The following is a 24,227-nucleotide window of genomic DNA, read 5'->3' on the forward strand; positions in this document are numbered from 1 at the left end:
TTGATTATACATCTGCATTACTTATAAAAACGTTCAGGAAACTCATCTTTCTTTTAAAGGTAATAAGTTCATTCTGTGTGTTTCTTCTTGTTGTGGTTGCAGAGACTAGATCTCCATTTGTAGTACTTTCCACAAATGGTACACTCATAGCGACGAGAACTCCTATGTACGCCATTTACATGATCAGTGAGTGTGTCCTTCCTAGTAAACTGAATGCCACAATCATCACATTTGAAAGAAGAGTGACCACCACTGTTATCCTCCTTTATGGAGCATGTCTTCATATGCCTCTTCACGGACTGTAAATGTGTAAAGCTTTTGTGGCATTTGTCACATGTTAACATATCTGATCCGTGTTTTCTCATGTGACCTTCATACTGGTGTTTTTCTACAAATTTCTGATGACATTCTGCACATTTGTATTTGTGCGAAAGTTCATGCCGGATCATGTGCTTTCTAAGCCCACTCCTGGTCTTGAACTCTCTCCCACAACCAGCACATAGCTTTGTCTGTGTTTCCTCATGAAATGATTCTTCAAGTGCATTGATTGTTAACCTAAAACAGGAAATCAAATAAAATTTAATAATAGGCCAAAGAAAAAACAAGGTGCAATGCCGTTTGCAAAATCTACTTAATTCGTTTCGGGGATATTTTAAAAATATCTCGGACATTTAAAAAATCCAGCTTTCATTGAAATGACAGCTCTAAATAGTTGAGGAACACCACCCGTTCCCCTCTGTGCATTATTTCAGAATTTCAGAAATGAATGGGCACCTAGGTAGAAGTACCGATCTTCCATAACCCATCTTAGCTTCCATACATGAAAGAATGGTACCATCTTTAGATTCGAACCAACGGCGAGTGGCAAAAGGTGGTAATCTGTTTTGATCTTCCGTGGATTTCTCTTAAACTTTGACAACTGATCTTATGCATTCATTGATAACCATTTTGCACCTTATATGTGAATGTTTCGACTTTAATTATTTCTAAAATCAGGTATTTCCTAGCCTAGTTGTACAACCAAGATAAGAAGTTGTTAACAAAAGTATTTTTATTACAAAATCGTTATCTGAAATAAATGTAAAAGCAAACGTATCATATTTGTTAAAAGTTGCAATTTTTAAGCTGAAAATTAATAGGAATCCACGTCTGTTTAATATTTATTATCTCCATTCTTCTACCTCAAGACGCAAACAGGATAATAAAAATAAATGTATTATCAAATTTCGAGCAGACTTTAGACTCGCCTTTTAAATCATTTTATTAGCTATTCAAATATAACTAAAATATAAAATATTTATTTTTATTGTCAGGGTATTAAATTACGGTAACATCGCAAGAGAGGGTTAAAATCCGTAGTGCGTCTTATATTAGAGCAAAATAATGATCTCCCTTTCAAATACTGCGTCTGAAGACGGCCAGAACAGCAAAAATACCTAACCTACGTACAACGTGTGTCCCCGACAACACTTTAAACTAAGATGAAACTGTTAACAATATAAACATTATATCTACGAATAAAAAAAAACAAAACTGAATTTAAAATTTAATGGTAAAAACAAATTGCTAAACAATTAAAAAAAAGCGAAAAACTAATGGCAGTGGCTAGGATTACGGATCCGAACAAATATAATGTATGATCTCCCTCAAATACTGCCGCTATCCTATCCTTTTCTGATAGAGTTGTCTAAGTACACCGTCGGAACTTCCTTTATCCTATACTCGGAGGCTAGGATTACGGAACCGTAGTTAATTTACATATATTTTTAAGTGGCATTTTTTAGCATAGACGAAATTAACTTGTATCTACACCGTACAGTTTTTTCGCTTAATTCTAAGTATAAACCGTTCACAAAAAACCGAGTCTACACCGCTCATCGTGAATATGTTGGTATAGTCTACGCCGCTGTATTGACAATTTAAAAATCGTAAAAAATTTGATATTTCCAGATATGTTTCGTAAAATCAAGCATTACCATCGTAAAGAACCGGTAAAAAGCTTCAAAATACCACAGAAATATTCAAACAGATATGATTATTGAATAAGATACGACCGAAAATAATGTGCGTTCCTCGATTCGATTTTAATTTCATCAAATTGGCACATTTTGAGTCCATATAATTCGAGAAACAATGAAATCAACAAACTTTTAGATAATGCCGAGGAGGAACATGTTATTCCGCTATCATTTGCTATAAGTGTGGCCGTTCAAAGTGTTGAAGAAAACATGTTATTAATGAAAAACTGGAACACCTACCTGTGTTGACTTTCAGCCTCCGCCATCTTGGAAGTGTCTAAACATTTACGGCCGTACAGCTTACAAGACAGTGATCCAAAGGACTTCAGACGAATGGTGATCACAAAAGCTCACCTTGTCATTATGTCGTCACCTCAACGCAACAAAGTTGTATCTTATTATAAATTTATAATAAGATATGACCGTTGCGTTGAGGTGATGATGTGACAGGTGAGCTAATACTTATCCTAGGCTTCACATTCTGGGGAAACAGCAAGAAAGAGGAATTTTGACATAACCAATAAAGAAACACCTTCTACAACCGGAATTACATGTGTATTTGTTTGTTTGTTTGTTTTGTTTTGGGTTTAACACCGTTTTTCAACAGTATTTCAGTCATGTAATGGCGGGCAATTAACGTTCCTGGATTCTGTACCAGTACAAACCTGTTCTCCGCAAATAACTGCCAACTTTCCCACATGAATTATCAGAGGTGGGGGACTAATGATTTCAGACACAATGTCGTTTCAAATAGTCACGGAGAACATATACACCCTGCCCGAGGATCAAACTCATGACCCCGTGATCCGTAGACCAACGCTATATCTACTTAGCTAAGCCGGTGGGCGTCACAGGTTCCATTCCAGCACCAATGGTAAATTTGATTCCAGCCGAAGCGGTAGGTTCTCTGCCTGGCTATGGTCACATATTTGATCCCAGCACATGGTAGGTTCTCTGCATGGCTACACAGGACAAGGCAGTCTGAAAAACAGCTTAATCCCCCGCCACTGTTATGGATAGTAAGAGGGTAAACCTTTCACCTTTAGTAGCGGGGGATTAAAAATGTTGCTGAAATCAAACAAACATATGTAAGAAACCTATGCATATATATTTATAAACAACAATTCATGCAGTTATCTTTTTTGGTTTGGAAATTACAGTCTAGTAGCCCAAGGTCAGTGTGATGTAGGAGACCTGTCAAGTTGTTTTGTCCAGAACGTATATACCTAGTAGACTCAGGTTTTCTTACTTACTTATTGCTAGATATGCAAGTCTTGCTTATAAAAATTATTAATTCAAACATAACAATAATTTAAAGATAAACATGGATGTACTTAATTAATTTCTGAAACTTAGTCCAAATGCTCTAACAGTTCAAAAATAAAGAATGGATTAATGATGGGTGACTCACAGCCAGAAATTATCTATTAAACAATGCATGTGGGGGCAAACATCCAATTAATAGATAATAACAAAGGAAATGGCATTGAATCAACTCAAAAAAACACCCTAAAATTTTAAATAATACTGGAAATTCAAAAATTTAATGATAGAAACAAATGTACTTATTAATTTCTGAGTCTTGCCTATAAAAATTATTAATTCAAACAGAACAAAAATTTAAAGATATACATGAATGTACTTAATTAATTTCTGAAACTTAGTCCTAATGCTCTAGCAGTTCAAACATATTAGAATGGATTGATGATGGGTGACTCACAGTCAGAAATTATCTATTAAACAATGCATGTGGGGGCAAACATCCAATTAATAGATAATAACAAAGGAAATGGCATTGAATCAACTCAACAAAAAACCCTAACATTTTAAATGATACTGGAAATTCAAAAATTTAATGATAGAAACAAATGTGCATATTATTTTCTGAGTCTTGCCTATAAAAATTATTAATTCAAACAGAACAAAAATTTAAAGATAAACATGAATGTACATAATTAATTTCTGAAACGTAGTCCTAATGCTCTAGCAGTTCAAACATAATAGAATGGATTGATGATGGGTGACTCACAGTCAGAAATTATCTATTAAACGATGCATGTGGGGGCAAACATCCAATTAATACATAATAACAAAGGAAATGGCATTGAATCAACTCAACAAAAAACCCTAAAATTTTAAATAATACTGGAAATTCAAAAATTTAATGATAGAAACAAATGTGCATATTAATTTCTGAGTCTTGCCTATAAAAATTATTAATTCAAACAGAACAAAAATTTAAAGATAAACATGAATGTACATAATTAATTTCTGAAACTTAGTCCAAATGCTCTAGCAGTTCAAAAATAAAGAATGGATTAACGATGGGTGGCTCACAGTCAGAAATTATCTATTAAACAATGCATGTGGGGGCATACATCCAATTAATAGATAATAACAAAGGAAAAGGCATTGAATCAACCCAACAAAACCCCCAAAATTTTAAATAATACTGGAAATTCAAAAATTTAATGATGGAAACAAATGTACTTACTTATTTTCTGAGTCTTGCCTATAAAAATTATTAATTCAAACATAACAAAAATTTTAAGATAAACATGAATGTACTTAATTAATTTCTGAAACTTAGTCTAAATGCTCTAGAAGTTCAAAAATAAAGAATGGATTAATGATGGGTGACTCACAGTCAGAAATTATCTATTAAACAATGCATGTGGGGGTAAACATCCAATTAATAGATAATAACAAAGGAAATGCCATTGAATCAACTCAAAAAAAAACCCTAAAATTTTAAATAATACTGGAAATTCAAAAATTTAATGATAGAAACAAATGTGCATATTAATTTCAAAGTCCTGCCTATAAAAATTATTAATTCAAACAGAACAAAAATTTAAAGATAAACATGAATGTACATAATTAATTTCTGAAACATAGTCTAAATGCTCTAGCAGTTCAAAAATCAAGAATGAATTAATGATGGGTGGCTCACAGTCAGAAATTATCTTTTAAACAATGCATGTGGGGGCATACATCCAATTAATAGATAGTAACAAAGGAAAAGGCATCGAATCAACCCAACAAAAAACCCAAAATTTTAAATAATACTGGAAATTCAAAAATTTAATGATAGAAACAAATGTACTTATTAATTTCTGAGTCTTACCTTTAAAACTTATTAATTCAAACATAACAAAAATTAAAAGATAAACATGAATGTACTTTATTAATTACTGAAACTTAGTCCTAAATCAAATGCTCTAGCAGTTCAAAAATAAAGAATGGATTAATGATGGGTGACTCACAGCCAGAAATTATCTATTAAACAATGCATGTGGGGGCAAACATCCAATTAATAGATAATAACAAAGGAAATGGCATTGAATCAACTCAACAAAAAACCCTAAAATTTTAATTAATACTGGAAATTCAAAAATTTAATGATAGAAACAAATGTGCATATTAATTTCTGAGTCCTGCCTATAAAAATTATTAATTCAAACAGAACAAAAATTTAAAGATAAACATGAATGTACATAATTAATTTCTGAAACTTAGTCCAAATGCTCTAGCAGTTCAAAAATAAAGAATGAATTAATGATGGGTGGCTCACAGTCAGAAATTATCTATTAAACAATGCATGTGGGGGCATACATCCAATTAATAGATAATAACAAAGGAAAAGGCATTGAATCAACCCAACAAAACCCCCAAAATTTTAAATAATACTGGAAATTCAAAAATTTAATGATGGAAACAAATGTACTTACTAATTCTTAAGTCTTGCCTATAAAAATTCTTAATTCAAACATAACAAAAATTTAAAGATAAACATGAATGTACTTAATTAATTTATGAAACTTAGTCCAAATGCTCTAGCAGTTCAAAAATAAAGAATGGATTAATGATGGGTGACTCACAGTCAGAAATTATCTATTAAACAATGCATGTGGGGGTAAACATCCAATTAATAGATAATAACAAAGGAAATGGCATTGAATCAACTCAACAAAAAACCCTAAAATTTTAAATAATACTGGAAATTCAAAAATTTAATGATAGAAACAAATGTGCATATTAATTTCTGAGTCTTGCCTATAAAAATTATTAATTCAAACAGAACAAAAATTTAAAGATAAACATGAATGTACTTTATTAATTTCTGAAACTTAGTCTAAATGCTCTAGCAGTTCAAAAATAAAGAATGAATTAATGATGGGTGGCTCACAGTCAGAAATTATCTTTTAAACAATGCATGTGGGGGCATACATCCAATTAATAGATAGTAACAAAGGAAAAGGCATCGAATCAACCCAACAAAAAACCCAAAATTTTAAATAATACTGGAAATTCAAAAATTTAATGATAGAAACAAATGTGCATATTAATTTCTGAGTCTTGCCTATAAAAATTATTAATTCAAACAGAACAAAAATTTAAAGATAAACATGAATGTACGTAATTAATTTCTAAAACTTAGTCCTAATGCTCTAGCAGTTCAAACATAATAGAATGGATTAATGATGGGTGACTCACAGTCAGAAATTATCTATTAAACAATGCATGTGGGGGCATACATCCAATAAACAGATAATAACAAAGGGAAAGGCATCGAATCAACCCAACAAAAAACCCAAAATTTTAAATAATACTGGAAATTCAAAAATTTAATGATAGAAACAAATGTACTTATTAATTTCTGAGTCTTGCCTTTAAAACTTATTAATTCAAACATAACAAAAATTTAAAGATAAACATGAATGTACTTAATTAATTTCTGAAACTTAGTCCTAAATCAAATGCTCTAGCAGTTCAAAAATAAAGAATGGATTAATGATGGGTGATTCACAGTCAGAAATTATCTATTAAACAATGCATGTGGGGGCAAACATCCAATTAATAGATAATAACAAAGGAAATGGCATTGAATCAACTCAACAAAAAACCCTAAAATTTTAAATAATACTGGAAATTCAAAAATTTAATGATAGAAACAAATGTGCGTATTAATTTCTGAGTCTTGCCTATAAAAATTATTAATTCAAACAGAACAAAAATTTAAAGATAAACATGAATGTACATAATTAATTTCTGAAACTTAGTCCTAATGCTCTAGCAGTTCAAAAATAAAGAATGGATTAATGATGGGTGGCTCACAGTCAGAAATTATCTATTTAACAATGCATGTGGGGGCAAACATCCAATTAATAGATAATAACAAAGGAAATGGCATTGAATCAACCCAACAAAACCCCCAAAATTTTAAATAATACTGGAAATTCAAAAATTTAATGATAGAAACAAATGTACTTACTAATTTTTAAGTCTTGCCTATAAAAATTATTAATTCAAACATAACAAAAATTTAAAGATAAACATGAATGTACTTAATTAATTTATGAAACTTAGTCCAAATGCTCTAGCAGTTCAAAAATAAAGAATGGATTAATGATGGGTGACTCACAGTCAGAAATTATCTATTAAACAATGCATGTGGGGGCAAACATCCAATTAATAGATAGTAACAAAGGAAAAGGCATCGAATCAACCCAACAAAAAATCCAAAATTTTAAATAATACTGGAAATTCAAAAATTTAATGATAGAAACAAATGTACTTATTAATTTCTGAGTCTTGCCTTTAAAACTTATTAATTCAAACATAACAAAAATTTAAAGATAAACATGAATGTACTTTATTAATTTCTGAAACTTAGTCCTAAATCAAATGCTCTAGCAGTTCAAAAATAAAGAATGGATTAATGATGGGTGACTCACAGTCAGAAATTATCTATTAAACAATGCATGTGGGGGCAAACATCCAATTAATAGATAATAACAAAGGAAATGGCATTGAATCAACTCAACAAAACACCCTAAAATTTTAAATAATACTGGAAATTCAAAAATTTAATGATAGAAACAAATGTGCATATTAATTTCTGAGTCTTGCCTATAAAAATTATTAATTCAAACAGAACAAAAATTTAAAGATAAACATGAATGTACGTAATTAATTTCTAAAACTTAGTCCTAATGCTCTAGCAGTTCAAACATGATAGAATGGATTAATGATGGGTGACTCACAGTCAGAAATTATCTATTAAACAATGCATGTGGGGGCAAACATCTAATTAATAGATAATAACAAAGGAAATGGCATTGAATCAACTCAACAAAAAACCCTAAAATTTTAAATAATACTGGAAATTCAAAAATTTAATGATAGAAACAAATGTGCATATTAATTTCTGAGTCTTGCCTATAAAAATTATTAATTCAAACATAACAAAAATTTAAAGATAAACATGAATGTACTTAATTAATTTCTGAAACTTAGTCCTAATGCTCTAGCAGTTCAAAAGTAAAGAATGAATTAATGATGGGTGGCTCACAGTCAGAAATTATCTTTTAAACAATGCATGTGGGGGCATACATCCAATAAATAGATAATAACAAAGGAAAAGGCATCGAATCAACCCAACAAAAAACCCAAAATTTTAAATAATACTGGAAATTCAAAAATTTAATGATAGAAACAAATGTACTTATTAATTTCTGAGTCTTGCCTTTAAAACTTATTAATTCAAACATAACAAAAATTTAAAGATAAACATGAATGTACTTAATTAATTTCTGAAACTTAGTCCTAAATCAAATGCTCTAGCAGTTCAAAAATAAAGAATGGATTAATGATGTTTGTTTGTTTTGTTTTGGGTTTAACACCGTTTTTCAACAGTATTTCAGTCATGTAATGGCGGGCAATTAACGTTCCTGGATTCTGTACCAGTACAAACCTGTTCTCCGCAAATAACTGCCAACTTTCCCACATGCATTATCAGAGGTGGGGGACTTATGATTTCAGACACAATGTCGTTTCAAATAGTCACGGAGAACATATACACCCTGCCCGAGGATCAAACTCATGACCCCGTGATCCGTAGACCAACGCTATATCTACTTAGCTAAGCCGGTGGGCGTCACAGGTTCCATTCCAGCACCAATGGTAGATTTGATTCCAGCCCAAGCTGTAGGTTTTCTGCCTGGCTATGGTCACATATTTGATCCCAGCACATGGTAGGTTCTCTGCATGGCTACACAGGACAAGGCAGTCTGAAAAACAGCTTAATCCCCCGCCACTGTTATGGATAGTAAGAGGGTAAACCTTTCACCTTTAGTAGCGGGGGATTAAAAATGTTGCTGAAATCGAACAAACATATGTAAGAAACCTATGCATATATATTTATAAACAACAATTCATGCAGTTATCTTTTTTGGTTTGGAAATTACAGTCTAGTAGCCCAAGGTCAGTGTGATGTAGGAGACCTGTCAAGTTGTTTTGTCCAGAACGTATATACCTAGTAGACTCAGGTTTTCTTACTTACTTATTGCTAGATATGCAAGTCTTGCTTATAAAAATTATTAATTCAAACATAACAAAAATTTAAAGATAAACATGGATGTACTTAATTAATTTCTGAAACTTAGTCCTAATGCTCTAGCAGTTCAAAAATAAAGAATGGATTAATGATGGGTGACTCACAGTCAGAAATTACCTATTAAACAATGCATGTGGGGGCATACATCCAATTAATAGATAATAACAAAGGAAAAGGCATTGAATCAACTCAACAAAAAACCCTTAAATTTTAAATAATACTGGAAATTCAAAAATTTAATGATAGAAACAAATGTGCATATTAATCTCTGAGTCTTGCCTATAAAAATTATTAATTCAAACAGAACAAAAATTTAAAGATAAACATGAATGAACATAATTAATTTCTGAAACTTAGTCCTAATGCTCTAGCAGTTCAAAAATAAAGAATGGATTAATGATGGGTGACTCACAGTCAGAAATTATCTATTAAACAATGCATGTGGGGGCATACATCCAATTAATAGATAATAACAAAGGAAAAGGCATTGAATCAACCCAACAAAACCCCCAAAATTTTAAATAATACTGAAAATTCAAACATTTAATGATGGAAACAAATGTACTTACTAATTTTTAAGTCTTGCCTATAAAAATTATTAATTCAAACAGAACAAAAATTTAAAGATATACATGAATGTACTTAATTAATTTCTGAAACTTAGTCCTAATGCTCTAGCAGTTCAAACATAATAGAATGGATTAATGATGGGTGACTCACAGTCAGAAATTACCTATTAAACAATGCATGTGGGGGCATACATCCAATTAATAGATAATAACAAAGGAAAAGGCATCGAATCAACCCAACAAAACCCCCAAAATTTTAAATAATACTAGAAATTCAAAAATTTAATGATAGAAACAAATGTACTTACTAATTTCTGAGTCTTGCCTATAAAACATATTAATTCAAACATAACAAAAATTTAAAGATAAACATGAATGTACTTAATTAATTTATGAAACTTAGTCCTAATGCTCTAGCAGTTCAAAAATAAAGAATGGATTAATGATGGGTGACTCACAGTCAGAAATTATCTATTAAACAATGCATGTGGGGGCATACATCCAATTAATAGATAATAACAAAGGAAATAGCATTGAATCAACCCAACAAAAACCAAAAAAAAATAAATACTGGAAATTCAAAAATTTAATGATAGAAACAAATGTACTTATTAATTTCTGAGTCTTGCCCATAAAAATCATTAATTCAAACATAACAAAAATTTAAAGATAAACATGAATGTACTTAATTAATTTCTGAAACTTAGTCCTAATGTTCTAGCTGTTTAAAAATAATAGAATGGATTAATGATGGGTGACTCACAGTCAGAAATTATCTATTAAACAATGCATGTGGGGGGCATACATCCAATTTATAGATAATAACAATATAGGAAAGGCATCGAATCAACCCAACAAAAACCCCAAAATTTTAAATAATATTGGAAATTCAAAAATTTAATGATAGAAACAAAATTAATGTACTTATTAATTTCTTATTTTTATTCCTAACAGTAATAGCAATTCAAAAGTAAAAAATTTAATAATGAAGGGATAAATGTGATTGGAAGAATAATGATATTTGAATGATGAACTTTAAAGATATATGAGGAAGACATCCAGTTGGCTTATAGCAGGTTAGTGATTGTACCCTGGTCATCTAGATATAGTCATGTCTAGGTTTGTGGAGGAAGAGTAGAACGTAGAACATATTTGTATATTAGAGTTCCTAATTAACCTTGAAATATCAATTAAAAAGTTATGACACCTTTGATCTGAGTATACATATCTGGCATACCAAGTTTGAAGAGTAAATCACTATCTTAACATATAACCCTTCTTTGTCTTATTCTTGACGGATACATTCTGAGCACATCACCGTTCCATTCCCTAAGATACCACTTAAGCAAATCATCAAAATCAGAGACCTGATCAACAACTGGTGGAAACACTGGAGGTTCATCACCATCTGTTGAGAAATACACAGTATATTCATCACTAATGGATGTTCTGTTCAAAGTGTCAACAGTGAACGTCCTATCTAATCTGTCCTCCAACGACACTAACGTGTACGTGGTGTTCAGACTCTCCTCCACAGAGTCCTCGCTCGTCGACTCTATCACGTACGTAGTGTCCAATCTGCCGTCGTCTCCTACATCAAGCAGCTCCGAGACACTGGTTCGATCCCAAACAACCTGGTCATCCTCTGCTGTAGCTGTACCTTCATACCCAACACAACTCTTACCATCATCCTGCTCCAAGTCAGTTTTACCTGTATACCTGCCAAAGTCCCTGTGTCCGTGCTCCTTAACATCAACTTGCTCCTTATATGGGCCAAGGAAGCTGAAAGTCAACGTTGGGAGCAACTCCACAACAAACACGGGACCTGGCTGCTCTTGCACCATCAAGAGCTGGTCTGTGGTTCTAGGTAGAGCGTTCTCTATGGGCTGTGGCTCACTCACAGACAGGAAAACAGGGCATATCTCCTCCACCACAGCCTGACCAACATCCTGCGACTTGACCTCAACAGCCACCGGAGAAGAGGTCTCAACCGTAGGATAAGAAGAAGAAAATGTCTCACCTACACCAAACCTGCCAGGGTCCTCGTTCCCATCCTCGTCCGCACCAACTAGTTCCTTATATGAGCCAAGGAAACTAACGGTCAGTGTTGGGAGCAACTCCGCAACAAACACGGGACCTGGCTGCTCTTGCACCATCAAGAGCTGGTCTGTGGTTCTAGGTAGAACATTCTCTATGGGCTGTGGCTCACTCACAGACAGGAAAGCGGGGCAAGTCTTCTCCACCACAGCCTGACCAACATCCTGTGGCTGGACCTCAACAGCCACCGGAGAAGAGGTCTCAACCATAGGATTAGAAAAAGAAAATACCATCCCCTCACAACTTGGCCCCAGCTGCACCAAGGACACAACATCTACTGGCTCATCATCATTCATCCACTCCACGGCCAGGGAAGGAGTGGGTTCCTCATCCTCATCCTGGATCTCACTTCGAGTCACGATGACAGGCACCGGCTCAGAGCCTGAAATGATAGAACACAGCCTTGAACTATGAACAAGAGTGTCATGATGAACCTGGATCACTCACCTGAGTAATATAAGCTACATGTTTCAAATGTCAAACTGATACTAAAATATCAAACAAGAGGGTCATGATGACCCTGAATCGCTCACCTGAGTAATATGAGCCACATGTTGAAAATGCCAAACTGATGCTAAAATATTAGAAAGTAGGTCAGATTCATGGCCATTGAAAGTCAGTTTTAAGACTGGTGTGCAAATTCAAGGCTGTATCTTAAGGTATTAGGCCCATAATAGAGTACCTCCTTTTTGAAGAGATTCAATTCCTACTATAAACCTACTTTGACTGCAATTCTCAGAGGGGCGTAGGTTCAAGCCCCACTGGGACCAATATTTTTTCTCTTTATTTTCCTTTTTTCTAGCACGTTTTTACTTCTTTCAAGACTTGTTATTGATTTATTGTACGAAAGTGGAAAAAATTCATTTGATAAGCGATTTCTTGCTGTTCGAAGTAAATTTACCTCTGTAACAGAAGGGGTAGAGTTCGACATTTTTAAAAATACTGAGTTACATATGGTAAAAGTTCTCTATTTTGCCTTCATTCTTTAGATTACATATTGTGGAAGAAATGTAGGTAGGTTTTACTTCTGCTCCAAGGTTATTTTTGAATGAAGTGAGCAAAATTCAAAACAGACCCGTAGGATTCAACCTTAATTTTACGGTGTTGGGAGTTAGAACTCTGGTCACATTAAATCCGTTAACTTGAGACACCCTTGAAAAAATGATATTGACTGTTCTATTTTATGTTTTATAATTGTTAACCAATAGTTTGATGTTTCTTCGTAAAAAATAATGGTATAATAAATTCTCTGCAAATGTTTTAGATAAAGGCCATCATTTTGAAATTTGTCTCTACTTGAGCTTGAGGAAATACCATAAATTACACAAAATTTATAAAAAACGGCACAGTAAAAGTTTATAAATTTTGCAACACTGCGAATCACGGGCAACTGTAAGAATATACAAAGCAAATGCCATTTTTTAAACATTACTATTAGGGGCCTAATACCTTAAAAAAACAAGTAGGTCAGTAGGTCAAGGTCACGATCAAGTGACACCTAATCGCTTGGGGTCATCAGGTAATTATGATTAAACAGTCTAGGAAATATGATCCGATAATTTTTAAGTATTTATTCCTATATAACTCATATAACAAGTGACCAAGGGCAGGGCCTCTTTTCACCCTAGGGGAATAATTTAAACAATCTTACTAGAGATCTACTAGGCAATGCTACATACCAAATATCAAAGGCCTAGGCCTTGAACTTGTAGACAAAAAGATTTTTTTTCTCATGTTTCTCAAGTCTATGTTAAATTTGGGACCCTTTTCACCCCAGTGGCATAATTTGAACAATTTTTGTAGAGGACTACACGGCAATGCAATATACCAAATATCAAAAGCCTAGGCCTTGCAGTTTAAGGCAAGAAGATCTTTAAAGTTTTTTCATGTATAAGTCTATGTAAAACTTGAGACCCCCACGGCAGGGCCTTTTCACCCCAGGGACATAATTTGAACAATTTTGGTACAGGACCACAAGGTAATGCTACATACCAAATATCAAAGGCCTAGGTCTTGTGGTTTTACACAAGAAGATTTTTAAAATTTCTCCTATATAAACCTATGTAAAACTTGAGACCACCCGAGGCTGAGCCTCTTTTCACCCCAGGGTCAGAATCTGAATAATTATGGTAGAGGACCACAAGGTAATGCTACATACAAAATGTCAAAGGCCTAGGTCTTGTGGTTTTAGACAAGAAGATTTTTATGTTTTTCCTATACAAGTCTAAGGGAGGGGCCTCTTTTCACCCCAGGGGCATAATTTGAACAATCTTCATAGAGGACCATAAGATGATGTCACATGCCAAATATCAAGGCTCTACGCCTTATGGTTTTGGACAAGAGGATTTTTATAATTTTTCCTTTCGGTTGCCATGGCAACAAGAGTTCTGCATAGAATTTAATTCTTTGAACAATTTTGAAAGGGGCCACCTGGATCATTCCTGTGAAGTTTGGTGTAATTTTGTAATTGTTGACGGGAAACACACCGCACGACGGACATTGAACAGTCACAAAAGCTCACCATGAGCCTTCCACGACAGACAACATACATTGAGTGGTCACAAAAGCTCACCATGAGCCTTAGACTCAGGTGAGCTAAAAAGTAGGTCTGTAGGTCACATTCATGGTCGCTAAAAGTCAGTTTTATTTAAGACTGGTGTGCAAAACTGTGTATGTCATCCAAATTTCAAGACTGTATCTTGAAAAAAAAAAGTAGGTCATTAGGTCAAGGTTACAGTCAAACGACACCTACTTTGGGTCATCATGTAATTTTAATTAAACAGACAAGGACATGATCAGATAATTTCTGAAGTATTTTTTTCTATATAACTCATATAACTAGGGTTGGATATCGTTAAGGACGAAGCAGTCCGATACCGATACGGTATTTTTAACGATACCGATACCGATACCATGCTTTGTAGTAAATTACATAAGCAATGATTTGCTTAGTATTATATACACCTATGTAGGTAGATATACATGAAAATTTGCTGTGATAAATAAACATTTTAAGTCTGTTAATGGAATGTTGTATGTATTAGATTATGAAAGTATAAAGCATATCTTACAGACTAAGTTTTCCAAAATAAATCTCTAGAGCAGATACCTCGCTCACTATGCAATTTAAATCTATGAATACTCTTACTGTAGCAGTGCTTTTAAAGCTCAGTATACTGTCTAGAACTGTTAATTACCCCTCTAACAAGTCATTCTCACTAGGTTGACTGGTAATGTTTTTAAAGTGAAACACTTTGCAACACATTTTTAATTGAACAATAACCTTCAAAACAGTTGAAACGAACATTCCAACAATAACATTATTTCTAATGGTTCGCGAAAACCGATTATTTGTTTACGTAGGTTACAGCTTAGTCTCGTAATTTTTTATTTACATCATTTTTTTTCATTGGTTTTAAAAGAAAACTACAAAGAAAAATAGTGTCGTATATTTTGAAATTAAGTATTGGTTTACGTTGTTTAAAACGACGGGAAAAGAAGTATTTCAGGTAATATTTAGCATACGAAACTATTCGCTGGTTAGCTCTCCATGTCAAGGGATGTTATTCTGAGTGGTATCACAGTAAACAATGTCGATCGCGTTGAATTACGCTATTTGCTTAAATTTCTGCTTTATTTTGCTGCAGATTTCGTAAGAATTTTGTTTTTACTTTTATGGAAATACCGAAATCGGAACCGGTTCTTTTACGAAACGGTATATACCGGTACTTTTCGAAGTGATTATTGGGTATTGTACCGATACCAGGAACCGGTATTCAACCCTACATATAACGAGTAACCCAGAGCAGGGCCTCTTTTCACTCCATGGGCATAATTTGAATAATCTTGGTAAAGGACCACTAGGCAATGCTACATACCAGATATCAAAGGCCTAGGCTTTATACTTTCAGGCAAGAAGATCTTAAGTTTTTTTTCCTATATATGTAAAACTTGGGACCCCCAGGGCAGGGCCTCTTCACCCAAGGGGCATAATTTGAACAGTTTTGATAGAGGACCACAAGGAAATGCTACAAACCAAATACCAAAGGCCTAGGTCTTGTGGTTTCAGAGAAGAAGATTTTTAAATGTTTTTCCTATACAAGTCTTTGTAAAATTTGCGACTCCTAGGGCGGGGCCTCTTTTCTCCCAAGGGGCATACTTTGAACAATCCATATAGAGGACCATTAGATGTCACATGCTAATATCAAGGCTCTACGCCTTGTGGTTTTGGACAAGAAGATTTTCAGAATTTTTCCTATATAAGTCCATGTAAACCATGTGAGCACTGGACGGAGCCATATTTGACCCTAGGGGAATAATTTGAACAATCTTGGTAGAGGACAACTATATGATGCTACATACCAAATATGAAAGTCCTATGACCTGCGGTTTGGACAAGATTTTTAAGTTTTTCCTTTTCATTGCCATGGCAACCAGAGTTCTGTATGGAATTCAATTCTTTTAACAATTTTGAAAGGGGACCACCCAAGGATCATTCCTATGAAGTTTGGGGTAATTCTGCCCAGTGATTTTTAAGAAGAAAATTTATTTAGAAATTGTTGACAGACGGGACGACTGATGATGGACACCGCATAATGGACAACAGACACTGAGCGGTCAAGTAAGCTCACCTTGAGCCTTTGGCTCTGGTGAGCTAATAAGTATTGAATTCAAGCCTACACTTTAATGTCTATGAAACAAGAGCTGTCTGTTGAATGAAGTATAGGGTCAAAATATTACCACGGAATTTTAGACAAATGGAAACAAGATGGCCCTGTATCCCCCACCAGAGTGATATTGGTGTCAGTGGAAGTATATCATATGACATAAACAAATAAACTAGGAATAGAAATGTGTTTGTATTGCAGATTTGCAGAGTGAAAGAAAATCCCAGGACATATCAAGGCAGTGGTGTAGAGTTAAGGTATTAGGTCACTATTAGTAATGTTTACAAAATGGCCTTTGCTTGGTATATTCTGAAAGGTAACCGTGTTTTGCATTATTTTGCAAATTTTAAACAACTTTTACCGTGCCGTTTTTTATTTATAAATTTTGAATAATTTATGGTATCTCCTCAAGCTCAAATAGAGACAAATTTCAAAGTGATAGCCACTATCCAAAACGTTTGCAGAGAACTCATTTTACCATTAATTTCAATGGAAGAAACATCAAACTATTAGTAAACGATTCTAAAACACGAAATAAAACTGTCAATATAATTTTTTTTATATGTTGCCTCAAGTAAACAGATTTAACGAGACAGAATTCATACTTCAACATTGAAAAAATAAGGTCGAATGATGTGTTTCTGGTTCGAATTTTGCTTACTCCATTTAAAAATAACCTTAGGGAAGACGTAAAACCTACCTAAATTTCTTCCACAATATATAATCTAAGAGTGAAAGCAAAATAGAGAACTTTCACCGTGCGTAACTCAATATTTTTAAAAGATGTGTAACTCTACCCCTTCTGTTTAAGTAGTAAATTCTCTTCGAACACCAAGAAATCACTTATAAGATTCATTTTTTTCCATTTTTGTACAAAACATCAATAATAAGTCTTGAAAGAAGTAAAAACTTACTAGTAAAAAAGGAAAATAAAGAAAAAAAAAATTGGTTCCTGTAGGGCTTGAACCTACGCCCCCCTAAGAATTGCAGTAAAAGTAGGTTTATTGCAGGAATTGAATACTCTTCAAAAAGGAGGTTCTCTATTAGTGATCTAATACCTTAAAATAATCTTATACTTCTCACTTTTGGTGTAGAACTGTGTGATAAATTTTGACACGATGAAAAAGTGTGAGAGTTTGAATTTTAAGTCTTTTCCTGGGCTGTACAGCACAGCCACAAAGAGTGAAGCATTCAGTGCCAATATCAAAGATCTTTTTACGTAGTGCAGTCATTTCTAGTGTCAAAAACCTATTTGAATTGTCAAAGGTTCTTTTAATTTACCATATTATGCTTAAATACAGTGAATTTCAGGAATGTTTGAAAATTATTATTATCTATACTGGTTTCCAGGTTTAAAATTTTTGAGGAGAGCTACACTTGTTGGAGTATAGACATGCACATGCATTTTTTTCTAGTAGGGAAACAAATAACTGAAACAAGCAGTGATTTGTTTTAAGTGCTGATGAGCCCTGTGTCACATGGCTAAATAGTATTATATGCAAAAGGTTGAAACTATTTAATAGTGCAAATCATATGTAAAGAAATGTAACCAACTGATTCTGCCTTTGTGACCAGTGTAGATCATGATCAGCCTGCACATCCTTGCAGTCTGATCATGATCTACACTGTTTGCCATTCAGTCAGTATATTTTGGTAAGCACTCCTTTTCACAGTTAATGGTACTGTCCAAAGTGAAAGATGGATGAGCTCATTGTAGAAATTTAGCAGGGTATGGGTTAAGAATGTTATCCAGTGTATGATTAGAGCATTGTTCGGAAGACTTACATTTATTATCAGAGGTATAAAGGAGTACTGTCAGTTCTACCAGGTAGGGCTGTCATCAATAGAAACAATATCGATGTATCAACAATATTTTTTTGTCGATCAATTATCGATTCCCATTTTCAAAAATCGATATTTTACAGAGAGAAAAAACTATCCAGATAAACACTCAGACCCTCAAAAACAATTAAGCTTACAAAGTTGTAAATTTAGATCAATGCAAAAGAGAAGTGAAGGCAAAATAAAAATGAAAGATTTTATTTATTTTTATTTGTTTCTTTTATTTTCATAAATACAAATACAGCACAATCAAACAGTAGTATGAAAAGTAGGCAATAAAACTAAAAATAGCACTTACAGGTGCATATGAACAAATAGGTTGTTAATCTAACTTAATAATCGATATATCGATGTATCATCGATATTTGTCTTCTGATATATCGGTATCGTCGATATGCCTAAGACCCAATCAATGACAGCCCTACTACCAGGCAAGTAGAGTAAACTAACTCTGAATTACCCAGTATCAAATGTAAACTACTTTGAACTTTATTGACATTAAAGCTGTGAGCTATTACAGTTGTACACTTGTATTTAATTTGAAGTAAATACACACTACAGTGCCAATTCCTAGTACGGAAGTCACAACTGTCCCATAGAAATTTCTGAATGTCACATAAATTTTTTAAATATCTCAATTTATTGTGTATGGTAGGCCATTGTCCCATGGACAAAATTATTTCCTAGTCACTGAACAAGTGAATGACATTTGTAACTGATATTTAAAATAGCTTCAATAGCTGCTGTCAAAACATAAACTCAGGATAATTTAGGAAACTTGCATGACAGAGTTATGGGTCTTATTATAATGACACTGACTATTTACATGGAAGACCGTGTGTGATGTTTCAATCCCATACTTACTATAGTATTGTACATACATTTGTATAAACTTTGATAAAGTGGCAGTTGAGTCCAATAAGTCCAGGGGTATTCAATGATAATCCATCATAGATCTATTGTAAAGCAAATATGGTTTTACCTGTATTGGAAATTAAACAGTGTTGATTGTATTTAGGTCAAATGCCACATTATCAAAGTTTATTAGTAGATATAAACTTGCAAACAAAAATTTCAAAGATCAAAAAATAGTTACGAGGATTGACCTTCTTATATATGTGTTGGTAGAAATGAAATATTCCTAGTTTCAAGTCAATACCTTTGATAGTATCCGAAATATTGGGCTTTAAATAAAATCTTAACCAAAATCTTAAGTAAAAACAAGAAGCTGCGTTCAATAAATGCTTGATGCTCCCTGTGGCATCCTAGTCGATACAAAGCAACCTAAGTCCAAAACAAGGTCAAGGTCAAACTGAGGCCAGGTGATGTCTGAAGATGAGGAATGGTAATAGGTTACATCTGCATTAGTATCAAGTCTTTCTAGTAAGGGATATTGATGCTAGATGAAACAGTCCGATTTGGTTAACCAAGAGGTGGCCCATATAAAGCAACCTAAGTCCAAAATGAGGTCAAGGTCAAACTGAGGTCAGGTGATGTCAGAAGATGAGGAATGGTTACAGGTTACATATGCATTAGTATCAAGTCATTCTAGTAAAGGGTATTGATGCTACACAAAACGGCCCAATTTGGTTAACCAAGAGGTGGCCCATATAAAGCAACCTAAGTCCAAAATGAGGTCAAGGTCAACGTCAAACTGAGGTCAGGTGATGTCTGAAGATGAGGAATGGTTACAGGTTACATCTGCATTAGTATAAAGTCATTAAAGTAAAGGGTATTGATGCTAGACAAAACAGTCCCATTTGGTAAAACCAAGAGATGGCCAATTTATTATAGAATTAGGTTGGATAGTGAGTTACAGACCCCAACACAGCCCCCTCATCCCACCCCCCTCCTTTTCCTTCTTTGAAAATATTTGGGGTGGTACGCAAACTTTAACATTACAATAAGCATATTCTAAGTCGAAAAGGGGCCATAATTCAGTCAAAATGCATGACAGATTTGCCTCCTTCTTCTTACAGACTGAGGTCATGATGGTGAACAAGTATGCAAAATATGAAAGCAATATCTAAATGGACTTTGAAAATATTTGGGGTGGTACGCAAACTTTAACATTACAATAAGCATATTCTAAGTCGAAAAGGGGCCATAATTCAGTCAAAATGCTTGATAGAGTTATCTGCTCCTTCTTACAGACTAGTGTCAAGATGATAAACAAGTATGCAAAATATGAGAGCAATATCTAAATGGACTTTGAAAATATTTGGGGTGGTATGCAAACTTTAACTTTACAATAAGCATATTCTAAGTCGAAAAGGGGCCATAATTCAGTCAAAATGCAGGGTTCTGAGGAGGATCAAAAATGGTGGGGACACATTTCCCCTTTGTATGAAAAATGTGTGGACTTAAATCTTTTTCAAAGTCTTGGGGACAACAACTTTTAAACAATAAAAATAAAGACAGTAACATCGCTAAAACTGAAATTTTTATTTTAGCTAGTCCAACCATTGATATTCTTAAAATCAACTCTCCTGAAATTTGGAGATACTTTCCTTCTTGGCTTCATTTGATTTTTCTGTGCCCTTTGTGGTTTAATTTTGTGACACATTTTCAATTTTGGAGGCAATGACTGAACTGGTTGACAGATTTTAAGCAGCTAACAGACTCACTTTCAATTTCACCTGCCGAGACAGTGGCCACTGTCAGTGGGTGGGGAAAGATTAACAATACAGGGTTTGTGTTTTCTATGGGGTTCTATGAAGCTACTTGTACAAGTACTACCAGTACTAGACCGTGAAATATGAATGCCTTTCTTGTCAGCAGATAGGTCTAGTTTTACATTTGCATTTGATAGACATATCAACTATTGAACAATCTGGACCAAAATGCAAGTTTAAAAGCTGTGTGTAGCTTCTGAATTCATTTATTTCCAATCTATCTTGGTTGCGCAACCAAGACAGGCAAAGGGAGGTAATAATAATTTTTCAAACTTGCGTTTCTAATGAATTCCATCTAAATACATAATTTTTAATGCAAATATTTTACAAATATATTACAATATGTCTAATATTTATACATTTAAAGTATGTTTATCAAATTTATACTTATGATAAAATAACTCTATCTTGGTTGGGCAACCTGGATAGGAAAATGAAATTTTAAAAATACCTCCAGTGAAAATCTAATTTGTATCAAGTGTTAAGTGAACATAAATGAGTGTAAATGATCAGATGCTAAAGTTTCGAACAAATCCGTTACATGGCCAAAATCTGATTATCCACCTTTAAAAACTGTTCATTGTTGATCAAAATGACGTTTTTGGGGGAAACTTCTATTCCGATACGGTACGATTCGTACTTACTTCCTGTTGTCCCATAAGGACCTTCACCCCCAACTTTTCGAAACGCAACAACTGACGCTTCTAGACCTATTTTAGTGTGACATTCTTATTTTTAACGCGAGATTCTCGCAATAACGGGGCCTCCGCAGAACCGTGAAAATGCTTGATAGAGTGATTTAAGAGGGGATAAAAGAGGTCCCAAAAAGCATTGTTGCAGCACAAGTGGAATATTTTGCAGTTCAACAAAGAGAGTTATCTGTTAGTGACGATGTAGTGTCACAGATACTGGATGACATCTTATGGGAGAACAGCATATTGCTGTGAACATGTGAACACATTGGGATATTGATCTCCGGCTGCATTTAAAGTGAAAGAAGAAATCCAGCATTGAACAAAAATATCTTTGGTACAACAAATTAAAATACAAATGTTTACACTGCTTACAAGCATGTAAACAGCTGTACGTAAGACAGCGCACTCTACTTTTCAGGGATTTGACAGTAAAATGAATACATGTCTGAAAAGGAAGATACAACAAGGGGCATAATTCCATCAAATACACAAATTAGGATTGTTACAACAAATGCAGATGATGATGGTAAAGATATATTTTGAGTTTGAAGTCATTATCTGATATAGTACTAAAGTTATGTCCAGAAAACAAAGTTTGTTAAAACATTTAAGTATAAAATAAAATTTGGTCAAATTTTGGCGATTGTTACCAAACAAAGTCATGCAGATGATGGTGATAAAGATACATTTTAAGTTACAAGTCCTTATCTTATATTGCATTAAAGTAATATCCTAGGAAGTGTAATGTGCAAAAAAAGTACAAAAGGGGCATAATTCTGTCAAAAATACTATCAGAGTTATGAGGTATGTAACCACATATGCATCTGATGATTATATAGAGGATATTTGTTTCTTTCAGTGAAATATCAATTTCATTTCACAAGTGAGCATCAAAAACTGACCAGGTGACCTAGTTAGAAACTAGGTCACCTGGTCAAATCAAAGGAAAATCTAGTTAACATTTTAGAGATCACCTTTCTGACCATAACTTAATGAAACTTGGTCAGAATGTTAATCTTGATGAGCTTTAGGTCAATAGGTCAGGTGTGCGATACAGGGCCTTCATGGCCCTCTTGTTTACTGATAAAATCAGTGATAAGCATAAAACACATGCAATTGTTTTATAGTTGAGGTAATAAAATTTGGCCACATGACCACAGAATGTTTTTTTGTTGTTTTTTTTGATGAGTTTAATGTTGCACCAACACAACTAGAAATTGCTTCTGTAAAAAAGCGCATATCTCCCCCAATGCAAAGTCCTATAGGCAAGAAGTCAATAGGGGTCAGGAGCAAAGGTGAAAGACACACGGATGGTTGTCTGCAATAGAGATCAACTACTTGGCATGTCAAGTCATCCTGCTAAGTTTCAACACTCTTGGCCTAGTGGTTCTAAAGTCACTGTTCAGGCTCCTGTGACTTTGACCTTTGATCAAGGGACCCCAAAATAAATAGGGGGCATCTACTCTGCATGTCCAATCATCCTATTAAGTTTCAACATTCTAGGTCAAGTAGTTCTCAAGTTATTTTCCGGAAATGATTTTACATGACCAGGCCCCTGTGACCTTTAATAGACTGACCAAAAAATCAATAAGGGTCATCTACGCTGCATGTTCAATCATCCTATGAACTTTCAACATTTTGGGTCAAGTAGTTCTCAAGCTATTGATCAGAAATTGTTTTCCATGTTCAGGCTCCTGTGACCATGACCTTTAACAGAGTGACCCCAAAATTGATAGGGGTCATCTACTCTGCATGTCCAATCATCCTATGAAGTTTCAACATTCTGGATCAAGAGGGTCTCAAGTTATTGATTGGAAATAGCTATCCATGTTCAAGCCCTGTGACCCTGACCTTTAACAGACTGACCCCAAAAACAATAGGGGTCATTAATTCTGCATGAACAGTCATCCTATGAAGTTTCAACATTCTGGTCGAGAGATTCTGAAGTTATTTTCAAGAAACGGTTTTCCATGTTCAGGCTCCTGGGACCTTGACCTTTAACAGAGTGACCCCAAAGAAAAACAATAGGGGTCATTAACTCTGCTTGAACAATCATCCTATGAAGTTTCAACATTCTGGATCAAGAGGTTCTCTAGTTAATGGTCCGAAACGGTTTTCCATGTTCATGCCCATGTGACCTTGACCTTTAACAAAGTAACCTCAAAATCAATAGGAGTCATCTACTCTGCATGACCAAACAACCTATGAAGTTACAACGTTCTGGGTCAAGTGGTTTTTAATGTTCAGGCCCCTGTGACCTTGACC

At 34.0% G+C, this 24,227-nt stretch overlaps 2 protein-coding genes across 2 annotated transcripts in view; both read right to left on the reverse strand.

The window, feature by feature from the left end:
* Window positions 1-68: 68 nt before the first annotated feature.
* LOC123562930 (gastrula zinc finger protein XlCGF26.1-like) lies at window positions 69-2,284 on the reverse strand. The gene is made up of 2 exons (XM_045355511.2): window positions 2,259-2,284; window positions 69-555 (listed from the first exon to the last, which is right to left on the reverse strand). Exons 1-2 carry the CDS (start codon window positions 2,282-2,284, stop codon window positions 69-71), a joined length of 513 nt encoding a protein of 170 aa, XP_045211446.2.
* A 493-nt stretch (window positions 2,285-2,777) lies between these two features.
* LOC123541503 (uncharacterized) overlaps window positions 2,778-24,227 on the reverse strand; it is a 45,575-nt gene continuing 24,125 nt past the window's right edge. Inside the window, exon 2 of the mRNA XM_045327053.2 lies at window positions 2,778-12,465. Coding sequence (XP_045182988.2) covers window positions 11,249-12,465 — 1,217 coding nt within the window. The 3' untranslated portion in view covers window positions 2,778-11,248. The remainder of the gene's footprint in view (window positions 12,466-24,227) is intronic.

Source organism: Mercenaria mercenaria, chromosome 16 (assembly GCF_021730395.1).
Source record: "Mercenaria mercenaria strain notata chromosome 16, MADL_Memer_1, whole genome shotgun sequence".
Classification (NCBI taxonomy): domain Eukaryota; kingdom Metazoa; phylum Mollusca; class Bivalvia; order Venerida; family Veneridae; genus Mercenaria; species Mercenaria mercenaria.

Coding starts and splice junctions, on each gene's coding strand:
- LOC123562930 (XM_045355511.2), bottom strand. CDS start 2,284: ATGGCGGAGGCTGAAAGTCAACACAG. Junction 556..2,258: donor GAGGCTGAAAGTCAACACAG/GTAGGTGTTCCA, acceptor TTCCTGTTTTAG/GTTAACAATCAATGCACTTG.